Source organism: Sciurus vulgaris, assembly GCF_902686455.1.
Source record: "Sciurus vulgaris genome assembly, chromosome: 2".
NCBI classification, from domain to species: domain Eukaryota; kingdom Metazoa; phylum Chordata; class Mammalia; order Rodentia; family Sciuridae; genus Sciurus; species Sciurus vulgaris.
The window spans coordinates 127,739,263-127,757,908 of NC_136462.1; the positions used below are offsets into that span (position 1 = coordinate 127,739,263).

At 37.6% G+C, this 18,646-nt stretch overlaps 1 protein-coding gene across 1 annotated transcript in view; it reads left to right on the forward strand.

The window, feature by feature from the left end:
• Window positions 1-225: 225 nt before the first annotated feature.
• The window catches only part of GABRB3 (gamma-aminobutyric acid type A receptor subunit beta3), a 219,171-nt gene continuing 200,750 nt past the window's right edge, over window positions 226-18,646 (forward strand). The window contains exons 1-3 of the mRNA XM_079128442.1: window positions 226-405; window positions 535-626; window positions 852-919. Of these exons, the coding sequence (XP_078984568.1) occupies window positions 326-405; window positions 535-626; window positions 852-919 (240 nt within the window). The 5' untranslated portion in view covers window positions 226-325. The remainder of the gene's footprint in view (window positions 406-534; window positions 627-851; window positions 920-18,646) is intronic.

The following is an 18,646-nucleotide window of genomic DNA, read 5'->3' on the forward strand; positions in this document are numbered from 1 at the left end:
CTGCGTGGCGGCTGCTTAGGTGGGAGAGGGCGCCTAGGGCCCGGGCCGAGGGGCAGCAGTGAGCGCGGGGGAGGGCCGGTGCTCGGCGCGGCCAGCTCCGCCTCCGACTCGTCCTGCCTCCTCCCCCTCCCTCCGCTCCCGCGCCCGCTGCTCCTCCCCTCCCCGCGCCCGCTCCTCCCCCTCCTCTCCTCCCCCTCCCCCTCCGCCCTCCTCCGCTCCCGGCCAGCGCGGCGGCGGCGGCGGCGGCAGCAGCAGGAGCAGCCCCGGCTGCGGGTCGCGACGGCGGCGGGGCGCCCCCTCCCCCGTGCCTGGGCGCGGCGGAGGGATGTGGGGCTTTGCGGGAGGAAGGCTTTTCGGCATCTTCTCGGCCCCGGTGCTGGTGGCGGTGGTTTGCTGCGCCCAGAGGTAGGGTCGCTGGTGGGTTGACGGGAAGCGGGCCGGGCGACGGGCAGGGCGCACCGTGTGCGCGCCGGGCGCTGGCGGGTGAGCCACCGCCTGACCCTGCTTTCTGTGCCTCCCTCCTTCTTCTTCCAGCGTGAACGATCCTGGAAACATGTCCTTTGTGAAGGAGACGGTGGACAAGCTGTTGAAAGGCTACGACATTCGCCTAAGACCCGACTTTGGGGGTAAGTGGGATGCGCGCTGCCGCTGCGGGAAGCGCAACCCACCGCGTTGGCGGCCTGGGTAGAGGAGAGAGGCGGGGGCCGCATCCGCTAAGCTGCAGCGGAGTGTGTGTGGGGGGGTGGGTTGTATTTCACCTGCGCCCCCTCCCGGGATAGTCCCCCATTCTTAGAGCCACCAGCACCCCTTGCCGGAGCCTGGCTGATCACCGTGTGGTGCGCTTCCCGCAGGTCCCCCAGTCTGCGTGGGGATGAACATCGACATCGCCAGCATCGACATGGTTTCTGAAGTCAACATGGTGAGTGCCTGCCCTTCCCAAGGCTGTCTCTGAGCCCCTACTCCTCTGTCTGGGCCCGCTAGCGTCCACAGTGCTGGGCCAGAGGCCTCCGGAACCCGGCGGAGTTTTCTGGGCCCGCGGAGGGAGCCTTGGGCCTCTTGCTAACCCGGCTCCCTCCACATGCAGTGTGTGTATGGGGGGCGTCGCAGGCGTTAGAGCCGTGCGGAGGGCGCACCCTGCCTGCGGAAGGGGGTCCCGGGCTAGCCTAGAGCTCCGCTCTCACAGCCGCCCTCGTGCTGGTAGCTCCTCTAACGGGTTGTCACCTGGTCTCAAGGCTTACCAAGTGCCGTCTAGCCTCCTTAGCAACAGGCGCTGGGGAACCAGGGAGTGAGGCGAGATGTGGGGGTGGCTCATATATTCTAGGTAAGAGGTACTTAAGGTTTCCTTTGTTGTCATTTGGAAAGAAATGCTTGAGAGGATGGGGGGGAGAGCAGTGGCTTGTGTATACTAGGTGTGACTCAGGTCAGTTCCTGGGTCTCAGCTTCTTTCCTAAGTTAGGCAGTCTTCTGAATCCTGAGAACCGGCCTCCAGCTCCGCCGGTCGCTGTCCAGGGTGCTGACGGAGGCCTGACTGCCCAGAGAAGGAGAGGGCCCGCGCAGCAGGCTGTCTTTAGGAAGGGGCAGTTCTGCCTGGAGAGTTCAAAGCTAGTGTTCTGTGTATCAGTTAGGGCTTATGTGAATGCTGGCAGGATTCAATATTCTGAGCTGTGGAAAGCAGAGGTCAGTATCCCAAGGTACAGAGAGTGTGTCACAGACTTTTGCTCACAAAACTTTAGGGCACCAGGGAATAGAGATAAATGACACCTTTCATTTGTTACTTGAGCTGAAATGGGATTTGGAAACAGGTTTGATTTTTGTGCTCAGTGGAACTTTAAAAATTTCAAGAATAAGCGTTTGGAGAAAAAAATTTTTGGAAGAAATCATTGGCAACTTTTCTTTTGAAAATACAACATTGAGAATATCATGAGGCATGGTTTCAGACCCATGGGTTTCTCAACTCGGGTGTACATCAAAATCACATGGGGACAAACTTGTCTCAAATGCGTGTCTCTGGTTCTTCACTCTAAAGGATTATGACATAGCTGGGCTGGAGTCTTCAGGTCCTGGCATTTAAAACTGGTGCTTCAGATTATTTTGAAGCTGGTATTTTGTGCACAGTATTTTGAGAAATATTGCAATGCAATGTATTGAATGAATGCATTCAAATAAACTAAAGCTGTTATTTTACATAGACTTTAATGAGATATATTTTAAAATTTATACAACTGAGTATTTTACAGGGTGAAATCCTTGACTACATCAAAATATTTTCTTCACATTTTCACTCTTAACCTAAATTTTAAAAATTACAGTGTGAGGGGCTTGGGATGTAGCTCAGTGGCAGAGCACTTGCCTGGCATGAACAAGGCCCTGAGTTTGATCCCCAGCACTGCAAAAAAGGAAAAAAAAGTTTGTTTTGTAAATTATACTTCTTAGGACATTTATATATGAAGACAGTGTAATAGTATAAGTATTAGCAAGAAACATGGAAATAAAGTTGCTAACTTTCATTAAAAATTAACATTATGTATATTTCATTCATTGATAATTTATGAAATTAATTCTGTTCAAAAGATATGTTTTATGATTTTAAGGGAACAAATTTATATATTCACGATTCAGTCTTTCTAAATTGGTTTTCTTAGTTGGGGATATCAAATTCTCTAGAGAAAAAAATTTAATACAATAGTTAATGGATATTTAGTGGATTTTTTGGTCAAAATTATTATATTGGATGTAAAATGGAAAAGAAAATATATTTAGTGACTTTTTAAGAACCATATACAATAAAACAACCAGGAGAATGTGGGATGGGATGTATTATTGCAGGTCATTGTACATTTTGAGTTACTTTTAAACTTAGTTATCCAATTGTTCTGGCATTGTACTGAGAGTTGGTACATTTCAAAACTTTACTAATATGTGCCTTAATTTATAAACCATGATTTGAGGTGTCCCAGTTTTCTGTGGGCTCAATAATTGAAAGACAAATTGAACATACAGGCCATGATATTGAATAGTCTTTAAGTGTATACCCTATAGCAATCACAATGGATAGCGTATATGTATCCTTGTATTCAGTTTTTCTTTTGCCTTCTCATAGTAGTATTTTTTTTCTAGCTCTCTAAACATACATTTATTGTAAACAAAAATTGGGGCTTAATGGGATTGGATACTGAAGGCTCTTAGAAAGATGTGACCGACAGCCATTTGAAATGTCTTCTTCCTCCCAGAAGCAGATTAATCAATATCAGGCTCTAGAAAATTCTGATTTTCCTTAATATATTTGTGTATGATAATAGGTGTTATCTGACCTGATATTAAAGGAACCTCAAAGGTAGCAATTGTTGAGTATCACTTTGGAGAGTCACATTTTTATAGGGACAAAAACAGAATATTTGATTGTAAGATTAGAACTGCCACTCATGTTGTTTGACAACAAATTGTTTTATTAGCTTCTGTAATTACAAAAAAACTGTTATAAGTTACAAATAAAGAAATGGTTACTAAATAAGATATGATTTTCCTTTAAGGGTGTTGTAACAAAAAGTAGGATATGGAGAATCCCATTTCATTAGAAGAACAGATGAAAGCAGCACAAGGGAGGGAGAAGGTGGGAGCTGGGAGGAGAAAAGAAGTCTTGGGAGAAAATTATTTTGATGTGGAAATCTTCAAGAAATGAAGTATATTTAAATTCAATGAGGGAGAGGAATAGAATTCTGACTGGCATAGGAGGAGGATATTCTAAGTTAGGAAAGAAAATGGTAATGAGTAAATGGATGAATGAGCAGGATCAGAGAGTGTGAATGAGATAGTTAAGAGAAGTAATGGGCAAAATAGGACAAACGTATGTACACCTGAACCTTTCTCCATAATGCCAAAGATTTCAGACAATAATTTTTGGACAATAAGAAGTAAATGTTTTTAAGCAGTGATTTACAAAATTTGAGATGTGCTTTAAGTTGAATATTTTGGTCAACTTGTAAATTTAGACAGAGGAGTAATGATGGCAAAATTAAAATAGGGATAAATGATCATGGAAGTGGAACTAGGGATCAAATTGAGGGCTTCCTGCCTTCTAGGCAAGTGCTTTACCATTGAGCTACATCTCCAAATCCCATAAATTTATTTTTGAGAATCCTATGTAATGAAAGTTTTAAAAATTCATAGGTTTCAAATAAAGATATTGAAAAGCATGTATATCTCAAGATAGGAGAGATATGTATAAGCTTGTCTTGAGATTTTTGGGGTGATTGCAAAGAAGGATAACAAATATTGCACAATAGTAATAGTGCTGCTTTCTTCTTTAAGTAACTATAATGTGCAGTCTTTACTGGTAGTGTCTCTAGATGATGCGTTGTATCTTAAATAACAAAAAGAGAGGTAAATTATATATACATGCATATCTCATCATTCATCTTGGTGTTTTGTAAAAATAATTTAAGAATGGATTTGAACATTTTAGTATACAGCATTGGTTTTGCTATAGCTTGCTTCATAGATAGTGGACATATTTCACATTTTCACTTTTTTTCCCCTAAAATTTCCAGTTCTCCTTTTCACGTTCTTCTTTTTAGTTAGCTGACCTCATAGTGATCCAAAACCATTTTGTTTTACATAACCTATCTTGTTTCTCTTAACCCCTGTTTGAAAATTTCCTATAATCTTTTAAAATTATGCATGGTTACATAATTATTGAGATTTAGTCCATTGATTTTAAGAGAAATTATGTATGTGCAAAGAATATTGTTTCCTGAGAATTGTTGTACATTCCTGTTGTTATTTTGGTGCTTAGCAGTGGTCCTAGTCTATAAGAAACATGTTGAATAGACAGATGGAAAGATGAACAAATGTATGAAAATTATTGAAAATATAAGATACATCAGGAAATATTGAAAAACAAAACAGAACAACTTAAACATGATATTTTAAAATGAGTTCTTTGTTATTAGAATGAGTCATTGATTTGTTAATTCAGAGCAGAAACTACATGTACTTACTTTTTGCTTCATTAACTAAAACATTGAGGACATAAAAGTAGATTTAAACTCTGGTAATATTAATTCTAATTTCTATGATTTAACTAGCAGTTTGTTATTACTTATATTTAATTACTCCATTAAAATTAACTCAATTCTAATGAAAATGTAACTACAGGATTATTTTTCCTGATTTCATGCATATAAATTATAAATTATCATCCATTTTTAAAAATTAGCATTCCTTTAAGCAACATTTGATGTATATCCTTAGTTGTTATGAGCTATATTCATCCTTTTTGGTAGTTCTATTGTATTCATTTCTCACTTGTTGCATTTTCTTCTCATAAAATCTGTATTTTTGTTTAGGTGTGAAATTAGTGTAGTATATAAGAACCTAGTTTTAGCATATTTTAAAAAGTAGCTTTGGAGCACGTCATTATTGAATGGATACAATCTACTGGTACAAAATCACGTTCACATGGGTATGTGTATGAAAGCACACACATATATTTGTGCTGTCATTTTATATCTTTGTCCTTTTCTGAAGGAGGAAAGCTCATATTCTTGATTACAGTAAGCTAGGATGAGAGGTTTGAAAAATTCATCTTTTAGGCATTTTTTTTTTTTGACCAAATTTACACAAATCAACCTCTCCTCTCCCAGTTCAGAATCTAGAGGTTGCTTTCCCATTAGTAAATGCTGAATGCGTGCCCAGCCTGTCCAGCAGCTATCCAGGTTCTTAGGCAAGAGATGCTGAATCCAAGCACCAGGTGGTATACTTGAAAATAGTCTAGGACTGAAGCTATGGGTTCTATTTCCAAGTCTATGGCAACATTTAGCCTTAGGTAGGTAACTTAATCATCAGTAATTCCACTGCAAACTCCCAGTCGCTCCTGTGGTATGTGCAGATAGATGTCAAAGCCCTACCACATAGGGTTTAGCTCTACAGAGAAAATCAGTAAAGAAGCAGCAGGATCTCACCTTAGAAAGTCTTCCTTCACTGATTTCTTCCGTAGAGGGATGGACCATTTTCAGTTTGCATATGAATTGTTATTAGCAATTTAAAAGAGGGAAATGAATGTGCTTATGCTCTTATTACAAAGCAAGCTGGGGGATGACTCAGCAGAAAGGAAGAATGTTTTGCTGACCCAGTTGGGGGTTGGAAAACTGCTTACATGGAAGGTACTCCTGGGGTAAGGTCCATAGAGTGTGTGGTGTTTGGTTCCACATTGCTGCGTTTGGGAGGTAAGGTTGTTTATTGAGGACATTACTTTTCACTGGCAGTATGTTTCATGCATAAGTTATGATCATACATCAATGCCGAGGCACTGATAAGAAAGCGTATAATGAACTTCAGAGATGGATGACAACAATACCTTACATAATATGCTCTTTATGAAGAGAGGTTTGTGTTTAATATTAGAACAAATGGTATAGAGAGCCCAAAGCGAATGCTTTTTGTCTTTCCCCTAAGGGAGGCTGTAAAGCTTATATTGTTACATCTCTTAAAAAAATGGATCTTACATTTTTTTGCCCTGTTGTGAATGTTCTCTTTCTTGAGCCTGTGTGGGGCTCAGGATTCTCATGTGTGTTGCACATAGAAGATACTCAGTAAGTATTTAGTTTGAAGCGATGGTGCAAATCTGCTTATTTACGTGGAGTTAAAGAACAATTAAATCTGGTAGGAAATTCAGTTTCATTTGACAAATTAGGACCAACTTCTGCTTTCAACTCCGTTTGGTCTTTCCAAAGACAAAAATATATTGAATTTCCTTAGATGATGGTACATAAAAGGAGTTAGAGAAATAACTGTGCTTCTTGAGCTATTTGACAAATGAAGGCAGCTTATAAATTTGGTACTTGTTTAAAAGTGGCATAGATGTTAATAAAGAGAGTTGTGTTCTTTCCATTAAATGTGTACAGAAGCTAAATAAATGCAGAGGCTAGAGTGCAAGTGTAGAATACTCCTTGTCTCTCTTGGAATGTAAGTCTCAAATTTGGGACTGCAGATCTCATGATTTTCACAAGTAACAGCCAGATGGATTCAAAACTTGATTTTCCATTGTCTGATATCTGTGCTATAGCAGTCCTTCCATAGGTAAGGGAACACTTTTATTAAAAATGTGGCTCTGTATCTTACAAAGCATACCGATTTTTGCATTTCGAAGGGTACCAAACACTTTGAATAAATAAATGAAACCTACCAAACATTTTAAATCTTTTACATTATTTTAAAATACACATTGAAGTATAACTTGTTGAGTTGATAACTGAAAGTTTTACACACTGTCTTGAAGTTTTTGACCTGTTGAAGGCATTATGTCATATTTGATTATCAAGCCTGATGATCAAGCTGGTTAAGTAGGCAATATAGGTGTTAACCACATCTCCATTTCTCAGATGAGAAAAGAGACTCAGAAATAGCACCGATATTCTCACTGTCACTAAGTTGCAGAGAGGTGATATTTTCATCACATCATTTTGCTAGCGGGTAACAGAGATGTTCTCTCAGGGCTTTAGGGGATTTTATCTTATTCTATGACCTTCATTCTGCCTAACTTAGGTCCCTCTTTTTGACTTCCCCATGAACCTCGTTCTTTTCTTATAACATTTATCACAGTTGTAAATATTATTTGGGTGGATGTATTTGCTAAACCTTTCCATTTCTCAAACAATCTAAGAGAAAGGACTGTATCTATGAGCAGTACTTGCATAGGTATATTGATAGGTACCTATTAGATGTTTGTCAAGAAAGAATATGAATGAAGAGGAAATGAATGAATAAAGACAAATGCATGGATATATAAATTTACAGTGAAATATTTTCACAATTAAGAATTTGAACTAATGATTGAGAAGAGTCCTTTAGGCTGAATATGATGCATACAGTTTTTACTTCAGGAGACTTAATTCAAGCAAAATTTGTGTAATTGAACCCACTATAATACCATCAACTCTATAATATTCAGTAGCTGTTTCCCCCTTCACTGGCGAGGTTTATTTATTCTGATTTCAAAGCAGGAAGAAGAATAAAAGATTGCATTGGTCCTATAAAATTCAGCTGATGTAAGGGTTAGTGTGGATATTCTAAACACCAACCATTCGTGCTTTTTTTAATTCAGAATTTTGTGTCTACTTGAAAAACATATGTGGATTGAGCCTTTCTGTATTATATAGGGAGTTCTGAGCATTCTTTTCATTGGAAGTCACTGAGCTCTGTGTTCCCTTTCCATTGACCCATTAGCAGCACAGTGGAGCTGTGGTAGTTTTCAATTGTTTGCTAGTTTTACAGGCTTATGTTTCTGGGCCATTTATACCAGACATTAATAAGATTCTCTAGCTGCAAAATTTGGAAAAATAGGGATATGATAGGTCTTATCTTTTGGTGATTTGCTCTGTGTCATCGTTCAAGACAGAGTTAGCCTCTGATTTATGTGTCTTGGGGACAGAACTTTCCCTTATATCTTGGTTGTCAGGAGACAATATTAAATACAATTCATTGTAAGCATTAAATACCATTTTCTTTTTTTTTTTTTTTTTTGGTACTGGGGACTGAACCTCATGTGTGACAGGCAAGCACTTTATGATTGAGCTACATACCTAGACTTTCCTCTTTGTACTTTCCAATGAATTTAAGTATCACATGGCAGCATTTAAAACAATTAAAATTTGAGCATACATGATGCTAATATTCTTATTCAGGTGAGTGAAAATAAAATTAAGACATGAAAACATCACATCTCTTTAAATGCCCTAATTTGTGCTTTATTGAATTTGGAAGAGGATACAGATTCTATTAATTACATCATCATATTTTATCCCAGTTGTACAATAAGATAATTCCTTTTATATAAATTCTTTGCAAAATCTACATGCTTTGATTCATGATATAAAAGCTTTTTGCCTTCTTTTATTTCATATTAATTGTAAAGGATGAAAGTAGACTGGTTTAAAGTTATATAGCTCTGATTGTGTTTGACACAATCAAAATATTTGTTAATTATTTGAGTATCACAACAATGTTCTTTTAAAATTTAATTTTAAATAAGACTTTATGATTGTTAATTTTAATGGGTAGAAGAAACACGTTTTCTAGGTCACCCGCTATTTTGTTTTGTGTGTGTGTGTGAATATGAATCTGTGCAGACCAAACATTGTAGAAGAAACAATTTGGGTAATTTCTTGTAATATTATTAGTTGTTTTCCAGGCATATTGATTCTAAATGTCCATCTGAGATACAAGCCCCTATGTCAGTCAAAAGTACACTAGAATGGACATCAAACTCAGTACCAGGCACATAGGATTTTCTTTGTAAATATATGTTAAATGAATTTTTGAAACAATCAATCCTTGTGTTGTATTGCAGAGATTTTCTTATTTGGGTGTGTTTAGCCTATAAAATTAATCATAACTTTAAACATGAGAAACTCTGTCAATTTATCACAGAGAAAGCATCTAAATTATGGAAAACAGGGTTGTTTAGATCATTGTTTCCAAAATGATGGACCAAGAGTCCTGGTGAGGGATTGGAGTTTTTGCAAGGATCCCAGGGCTATGTTCTCTCAGAGCACAATTTCTCACCATTGGTGTATTCTGAAGGTGTAGGGTCTGCAAAATGCTTTGCCTTTTCAAAACAGTACACTTACTAGAAAAAGGCTGGAAATAAATGTTGGAAGAGCGAATTGATTGTACTAATTCCTTTATATGCTTTTAAATATCGTACAGAAAACTCACTGGTATGAGGGCATATTTGAATATGCCTTTGATTGAGTTTTCATTTCTGAGTCCTTTCTTTGTTTTGGCCTTGGGCACAAAAGTTCCTTGTGAGAATGCCATTTCTTATGGTACAAGTTAAAATAATGGTTGCTTTAGAGAACTGTTCTATAGAAGGTTAGTGTGTTCTCCTTAATCAAAGTGTTTCTGCTCTAATAATATTGAAAATCATGTTAAATAGATAAATGTTTTTCTTTGCTTCAGGAATTGTCAGGACCTTTAATATGCTAAAGATTTTGTAAATCTTCTTTATAAAGATGAAGAGTTCAACACTTTCCAGATATATTTGACTGGAGGGAGGGGACCTTATTGAGATTTCCCCTTCCTCCTTCTTTTTATTCCCCCCTCCCTCCCTCCTTTCTTTTTCTTTCTGAGATGCCAGGGATTGAAACAGGTCCTTATGCATACTAGGCAAGTGAACTGCGTTCCCAGCCAGATTAATTTTGGTAACAAAATACAGCTCCTTGATGCTGTTGGGCTTGGTCAGTATTTTCTAGACAGAAGTATTAGAAACCTGGAAATTACTTCTTGGGACTGAGCAGGGGGAGCTGGCAGTGTTCTGATGTTGTATTCCACTAGGTAAAGTCTCTTTCTATCTTCGAATATATTGTATTTCATGTACAGATTGTACGATATTTATGAGGTTGTGTATTATAAGCTATGGTTTGAAGTGTCCCCTGGAATTCATATGTTGGAAGCTTAATCTTTAAGACAATTGTGTGAAAGGTGGAACCTTAAAAAGGTGATTAGGATTAATTATTTTATAGCAGGAATGTGTTCCTGATAAAGGATGAGTTCAGCCTCTTCTTCTTTCCCCTCTATACTCCTTCCTTCTCCTCTCCTCTTCTTTTCTCTCCTCTCCTTCTCTCTCCATGTGATGACACAGCACGAAGGCCCCTGCTAGATGCTGGTCCCTCGATCCACTGTGGACCTGTACAGGGTTCAGGATTGTTCACACCTGATGATAAAGGGCAAGTAAATTGAAGTAGATCAAAAAAATGTAAATAAATTTAAAAATCTTAATTGCTTGCAATTGTTTTGTTTGTGTATTTATTTTTCACATTTAGAAATACAGAAAACTGGTTTTAAAAATGCGGGCTAGGGCCTGGGTGTTGTGGCTCAGTAGCGTAGTGCTTGCTTAGCATGCTTGAGAACCCGGATTGAGTCACCAGCACTAGTAGAAAAACAGAAAGAAAAAAGGAGAGTTTTTATTATGGAAATTATAGTGTTCATCTGCCTGTGTATCTCTCTATGAGTTTCTATCTATGTATTTATCACTATCTCTATCATCTTTCCTTTCCTCCTATGGCCACATGCCTTTGTTAGCATTATATTATATTGCTGCAAAACTTATCTTTATTTTATGATTGAAAAATGACTCTTCATGCTTGAGATTTTACTTTATCATCATTAACTGTTCAGAGTTTTAATTATCTAGGGAATTTCCTCCACACTTGAGGGTATTTTGCCTTTAGAAACCTTAGGGAGTTTAACTTGCAAGATTGCCCTTTGCAGTAGAAAAAGTTTTCAATGTACTTAGATACCGGGGAAGGATTTGCATGAACTTTGACAAGGCATTCATACTCTGGGCCTCTCAATTTGATCATCTGCTTTAATAAGATTCTGGAATGTATATTTTCTAAGTTACCTTCCAGTTTGGATTTTGTTTTTGTTTCTTAGAGTTGGTGAGCAGTTTGAAACATAAGGGAACTTTCTGTTTGCCTTCTACATACAGCTATTTTTTGTCATTTGATACTTCCTGTATTTTAATCAGTTGTTCAAGTGTTGGTAAGTGGTACTGAGCTACTCTAATCTGGCAGTTTACAAATTTGTTCTCGAAGGATGGCCAGTGTGGAACCTGAGAGCCATTTTTTAGTCAATCTATGCTGTGTGCTAGGAGCCTCAGACATTTTGTACATAAACAGCTAGGACTTAAAATATGCATCCAGGCTCATTAATTTTCAGGTCTCAAACAAACTAGTGTTAATTATGTTTTGGTCTGAATTGAGAATTATGAATTCATGAGTGAAACCTGAAGTGGACGATTATAATGCTTCTTTTGTATCCAAAGCATAACCTTTCTGTTATCACTTGAGAACCACCCAAAATCCAGAGATGTCTGAGTCAATGCTGTTGAGTGCCAAATTGTCCATATTCAGATTTTAAAAAGTTCTACATAAATTTAATTCATGTACCATTTTTTTCTGTGGTGTATCACTATTATCATAAAACTTCATCATTTTAACACTGAGTTCATAAATCAGTCCCAAACAAAAAGATGGTTGTTGTCATCTACACTGTCAGTTTTGACCAGAATGACTACTCTGCATTTAAAGACGCTAACAGCTTAGACTTCAAAGGTAGACTTTGCATATTACAGCATCTCGGCACAAAATAAAGTTTTACTATGTCATAATTATTTTTGTCTCAGTAAAAGAGAATTCCATATACACAAAATGGAAACAGTTACCATTGTGGGTGTAGGGATGAACATTTTGGCTAGCCTGTACTAAATATATGCAAAGAGATAAGAAAAAGTGTTTAATTTTATTTGCTAAGAAGAAAATGTGTATATACAAATTCTTACACAATTAGGAAGCTACCTATTTAAGATTATGTAGATTAAAATGAATAGTGTGATCCAAACTTGGAAGTAGTCAGTGACCTTGTCCAAATAATAATGATAATGATAATAATTTCAAAATGTTTAGGTCTTATTGTTCTTTTTGCTTTTAGATGAAATACTACTAATAGTGGATGTAATATCTTGATAGAGGAATATTTAGCACAATCTAAAGAAAGTAAATAAGTAATTTCCTAACATGACACTTTGAAATAATTTGTCTGCATAGTCCCCCCTTATGTACCCACATACATGTTATTCAAGGTTTCTCTCTCCAGAAGCAGGAGGAGTATGATTGGTTCTTATAAAGTTCAGACATTAAAAGAAGTAGGCATCTTTTCCTAAGGGTAACTGAATTAGGACACCTAGGGTAGAGCCAACTCTGAGAATCTGTGGGTGGGTGCAGATCACAGGCATTGGCTGGTTTACAGAGATAAAGGGAAAAAGGTCAATTAAAGGGGCAGATGCCCTGTGTGGTTTCTCAGCTCCCTACCTGAATGACTTTTATCTTTCATTAAGAAATAAGCAATGATGATTTTGCCTGCTACTTTTGTCACCAGGGGTGGTCTGAGGAGGTCTCTGACAGAGGAACCTTAACTCATGATGTTTGGGTCCTTGACAAATAGTGTAGAAAAGAATTTCTAGATGTGCTGAATATTGAGGCACAGAGGCTATCCTGCATGCCTACCTCTGTTTTCTCTCCTAGTTGGGTATCTTCAGAGGCAATTTGTTTCAACATTTTTTTTCTCCTTTTATTCTCTCTCTCAGTTTCTAAAAGAATTAAGGAAAAATTTCTTTTCTCAGAAGAAAGCAGATGGAATTTGTTAAACAAAGGCTGACAGGAGAGCATGCATTTGTTAATTGACATCTAATCTTCTGGTATATCCACTTTGTCCCAAGACTGGACTTGATTATGCAAAGATATACACACAGCTCGAAATTCGATCATGCTACAGTGTTAGTAGAATCCTCCAGTTAACCAGTGGAAGGACTCAGAAATCAGTCTTTCATGTCACTGAACTAATTTATGTGTTATTATTGATAAGTGAGAGTATTTCTAGATCACACTTCCATGGTGATTTTTTGGGTGTGGTTACCTGCATTATAATGAAAATTGTGGAAGCAACAACAGTCACCACAAAACTCCAAAATACAAAACAAAACTTGATAGAATTTCACTATACCTGTTGAGGCTTTTGGAATGGTAGAGAAAGGGGACAGAAGAGACTGGTTTGGGAAATATGTATGAAAAGACACTATTTTTGATGCTTCAGAGTGAAGTACTGTTAGTAATTCACTCTTATTCTAACAGATTGGTCTGAAACAAGCTGTATACATGGATTTAAGAAATTCCAGCACCTTGTATTTTGTAAGTTCACACTGGCATTAGCTAGAGGGAGGTAAAGCACTTTTCCTTTTATAATTTTCAAAATAACTGGTATCACTTAGTAATTAGCTCTTATATTCTCCTTTTTTGACTTGACTTTTTAGGGTAACTGCTCTATGATGACAAATGTGTTCTTGTGCTGCTTCTCTCCTTCATCCTAAACCTGTAGATTTAAGAAGTGGCTTAAGTAATATATAACTGCTCTTATAACCAGGTGTGAGGTCTTGAATCATAAATTCAAATGATGATAGCTTGGGATTTTCCATGTTTCTCTGATTAAGTGCACCTGTACAGACTTTGCCTAGGTCACTGCAGACTTGCCACACTGATGAGTTCTCATGGACACAAGGAATCATTGAAGAAACACATGAAGAAGCACATTGAAGAAACACATGAAGAGGATGCTTGATGTTAGCCCAGGAATGAGTGAGTGACCAGTGAGTCAACTGAGGAATGAATGAGGAATGAATAATATCAGGCCATGGTTGCAGTGATGGTAGGAATGAAAAAGTGGGGAGGAACTGATCGTTGGGCATGGAGAGAGGAGAGATATACATTCAGTCATTTCTGCAAAGCACCTTGGGAGAAAAACAGATAAGGATCTTAGTTCATTTGGGCTCCTATAACAAAAGATCATAAACTGGGTGGCTTTTCAACAACAGGAATTCACTTCACATACGTCTGAAGGTTGGGAAGTCCAAGATCAAGGTGTTGATAGTGTCCATGTCTGGTGAGGTTTCCTCATTCGTGGACAGAGCCTCCTGTTTTTTTACATGGCAAAAGGCACCAGACAGCTCTTGATTCCTGTCTTAAAGGGACACTCATCCCATTTATGACGGATCCCATCATGATCTAGACATCTTCCAAAGACCCCACTTCCCAATACCTTTTGAGACCTTACCTCTCAATACCTGAAAATGAATTTGGGAGGGCCAGGCACACAATCATTCAGACCAGAGAACTAGAAGGAATGGAAAAGACTTAAGGGCACTATGGATGGGATGGGATAAAATTAGGAAAAATGATACAATTATTATAACCAACAAGGATTTTATTTCCTTACATATTTGGAATACTGGAATACATTACCATGTTTATTTAGAAAATAGATATACAGTTGTCACTTCAGTGTCTATGGGGGGAATAGTTCTAGAAGCCTACAGATACCAAAATTACGGATGCTCAAGTCCTTTATACAAAATGGTGTAGTATTTACATATAGCCTACACATAATCCTCCTGTATACTTAAATTGTGTCCAGATTACTCATAATACTAATTATAATGCAAAGAATTTGTAAATAGTTGTTACAGTATATTGCTTGAAGAATAACGACAAGCAAAATATCTGTGTGTTTGGTTACAGATGCAATTTTTTTCCTCCCTGAGTATTTACTATCTGTAGTTGATTGAATCTATGTATTCAACTGTGAACACAGAGGGCTGATTATATATTAGTTTGTACTTTGCAAATCATTAAATTCTGTGTAGTTATTCACTTCTTATGTTTACCTTGATAAAAGTGGAACTTCTGAGAGTGTTGAACTCCCTGAGACAGAACCCGTTGTGTTCCTGCTGGCAAGCACCTCTGGTAGTCTCTACTAGTGTTACAGTCTGCAGGGAACCTATACTGAAATGCCCAGTTGTTTTCAGAGTTGTGAAAGTTACATGATGCTTTGGTACATGTTTGTTTCAGTTGTGTTGGGAGGGAGGAAAGCAAAAAAGAAGATGGCTAAGTAAAAACAAAGGCAGAAATCCTTACCTGGCTTTGAACTTTCTGAATGCTGATCAGCATTCCCATAGGTTTTTACAGTATGCACACATGTGACTTTACAACAGATTCCCATATTTGACCTTGAATGAAGTGTCAGAACTTTTCCCCTGTAAAGAATGTTTTTGCATTTAAGTTGTGAAATAAGACCCACCTGACTGGAGTTGATAAGGTGACCATTTATGATGAACTTTGGTACTTGCTACAACTTCACTACTTTTACAAAATTGTATTTATTATTTTCCAAGACTGAATATGTTATTTTCCCACCAAGGAAATTTGAGGATATATAGAGACTATATAGAGAGAATTTCTGCCTTCATTTTTACTTAGCTATTCTCCTTCCTGCTTTCCTCCTTCCCACCATATCTGAACCAAGCAGGTACCAAAGCATCATGTAAGTTTTGCAGCTCTGAAAAAAAACACCTGGGTATTTTAGTACAGGATGTATTTCTTTAAGTTTTTCAAGCACATGAAGTATGCATGTAATAATATTAATATACTGTAGGCACAAGTTACTATTGTTAATACTTTTTAATATGATTTTATATTATAGATACTCCCAGTCTATTGAATCCATTTTACAAATATTTTAAAAGCTGTATAGTATTCTCTCTCCCTCTCTCTCTCTCTGTACTATGAATTAAACCTGGGGGGTGCTTTAACCACTGAGCTACATCCCCAGTTCTTTTTATTTTTTATTTTGAGACAGGGTGTCACCAAATTGCTTAGAGTCTTGCTAAAATGCTAGGCTGGCCTTGAACTTGTGATCCTCCTGCCTCAGCCTCCTGTGTTGGTAGGATTATAGGCATGTGCCACCATGAATGGCCCTGTATAGTATTATTACATGGTTGAAGAATATATATTACTTGATTTTTTTCCTACTATTGGTTATTTAAGTTATTCGCTCTGATTTGCTAGACTGAAGTAATGTTTGGATGATGCAATGATTATTGTTTTATATATTATATCCCTGAGATATATTTCATTATTCAAAATACTAAATCAAATGGTATGAAATCTTAAAGGTTTTTGATACATGTAACCAAGAAACTTTCAAGACAAGATCTCTCTATTTGGGTTTCTGTTGAATTGCCTAAAAACAGACTATATCTATAATTCTAGAGTTATCAAATTCTGTTGATAAATGGAAAGAACTGTAGCCCACAAACTGTTAAGATTTAAAGCCTAAAACTGAATGGCATCTCCAAACCTTTCTTAATTTTACCATTATTAGAACACAACTTCACTAACAATAAAAAAAAAAAACAAATAATTTGGTTTTTACTAAAATTGTCTTTATCTTAATTTTATATTTGGTATTTTGCTAGGTGTAAGGAAAAGAGTACACAAAGTCAATGTTCTGAATGAGGTAGAATTAATGCAAATTCCTGAAATATATTTCACACAAGAAAGTAAGAATTTCCTTGGAAATAAGGCCTAAAAAGTTGGAAAAATTATTGTTAGGGGCTCTGATGTCACAATTGACCATTTTTATTCTAGAGTACCAGATTCTGCCAAGACTTTTTAATCTCAATTTTATCCCATATTTAATCTCAATAACTGAGTTTAGACTTGATCCTTTGGATATTGGAGTAGGTGGGACAGCTGATAAAGAAGATATGGAGAAACTGAGGACTCAGTCCGCATGAAGGGTCATCACTACTAAATGTACCTCTAGGGGAGAAAGAGGTCCTGGTGGGTGTCAGTGTCATGGTCTTTGTCAGGAAGACAAAGTGGTAAAGGTGGTTTCAAGTGAGCGTGATGATTGATGGGAAGTGGTGTTTAACGAACCATGAGTTTACTTTGTCTACATGAGTAACATTTTAAGGGACAATTTTCCATATAGTTAATGAGAAAATAAAAAGTCAGACATCCTTTAATATGATCCAAAGTTTGGTCCACTGATGCAGAGAAAAAAATGTTAAGTGCCCATTAACATCTAATTAGAAAGGGAATTTGGATGAAGTTGGATTTTTCCACATTGAATATGAGATGAAAGGGTAACCATTTTTCTTTACTACCCTGAATCTTAGTCCTTATATTATGCTCAAAAACAGCATCACCTCATTTCCCCCACTTTTTTAACACTGAGATCACATATTTGACCCAAGGTGTTATTTATTTTGCTTTTAGAAAACATTTTTTTTTTCCTAGTCTGGTCACTTTCCCTCTCTCCCACCTTTACTGTTACTTCTGCTGTGTTGGAAGCTTTAGTTTGACTTGTCCTTAAACTCCTGACTCTGCCTCCCAACCTAGACCACAAAGAAATTCATTTCAAGGACTTCTATCCCCTTAAAATCACGGGCATATGCAGTTCTGTCCAACCTTCATAAAGATGTCAATGTGTGCACCATAAGCAAACCCACCCACTGAAAGAAAATGGTCCCTGACTACAAAATGTCTTCAGAAAATGGGTATGTTATTTAATTTTCATTGTCCTCATCACTCAGAACACTCTCTGTCTTTAAGACCATTACTGTGATTTCTCATCTTTCCCGATAGTTGTTAAGCTCAAATTTTGTTTCCCTTAGAAGATGAAGAGATTGGTTTAGTTCTCTGCCCTGTAACCCACCACACCCCAGCACCTACTTGTTTCCCAGATAAAAATCTCCTTTTCTTCCTATCTGGAATGCATCTTTCTATCTATGCTCCATACTTTGACTTTTTTGTCTCCTTTTTAACATGGTGTCTTCTTCTCCATTAGGTCTCTCCATTTAGTCTTTTCTTTTTGCAGTCCTGGGGATTCAATCCAGTGTCTCATGCATGCTAGGCAGGTATTCTACTACAGAGCCACATCCCTAGCCCTTTCATTTAACACTCATATGAGAAGTAGAAAGTGTGTACTCAAGAGACATACCAAGCCCTTCACTTGACCATGTGGCCCCTAACTGTTGAATTCTTGTGTTACAGCCCCCTTTCTCAGCTATTTTTGAGACCACTCTCAACCCACAGCCCTTGCCTTTGCCCTTCCTAGTGGCTAGGCTCCCTAAATTGTGCCTCATCTTGTTATCCTAAGAATGACTTTCATCCTTTTCCTTTTCTCCAAAATATAATTATTTATCCAGTTTTTTCTGATGATTTTGGTAAAATATGAAGATCCATCCTTTTTT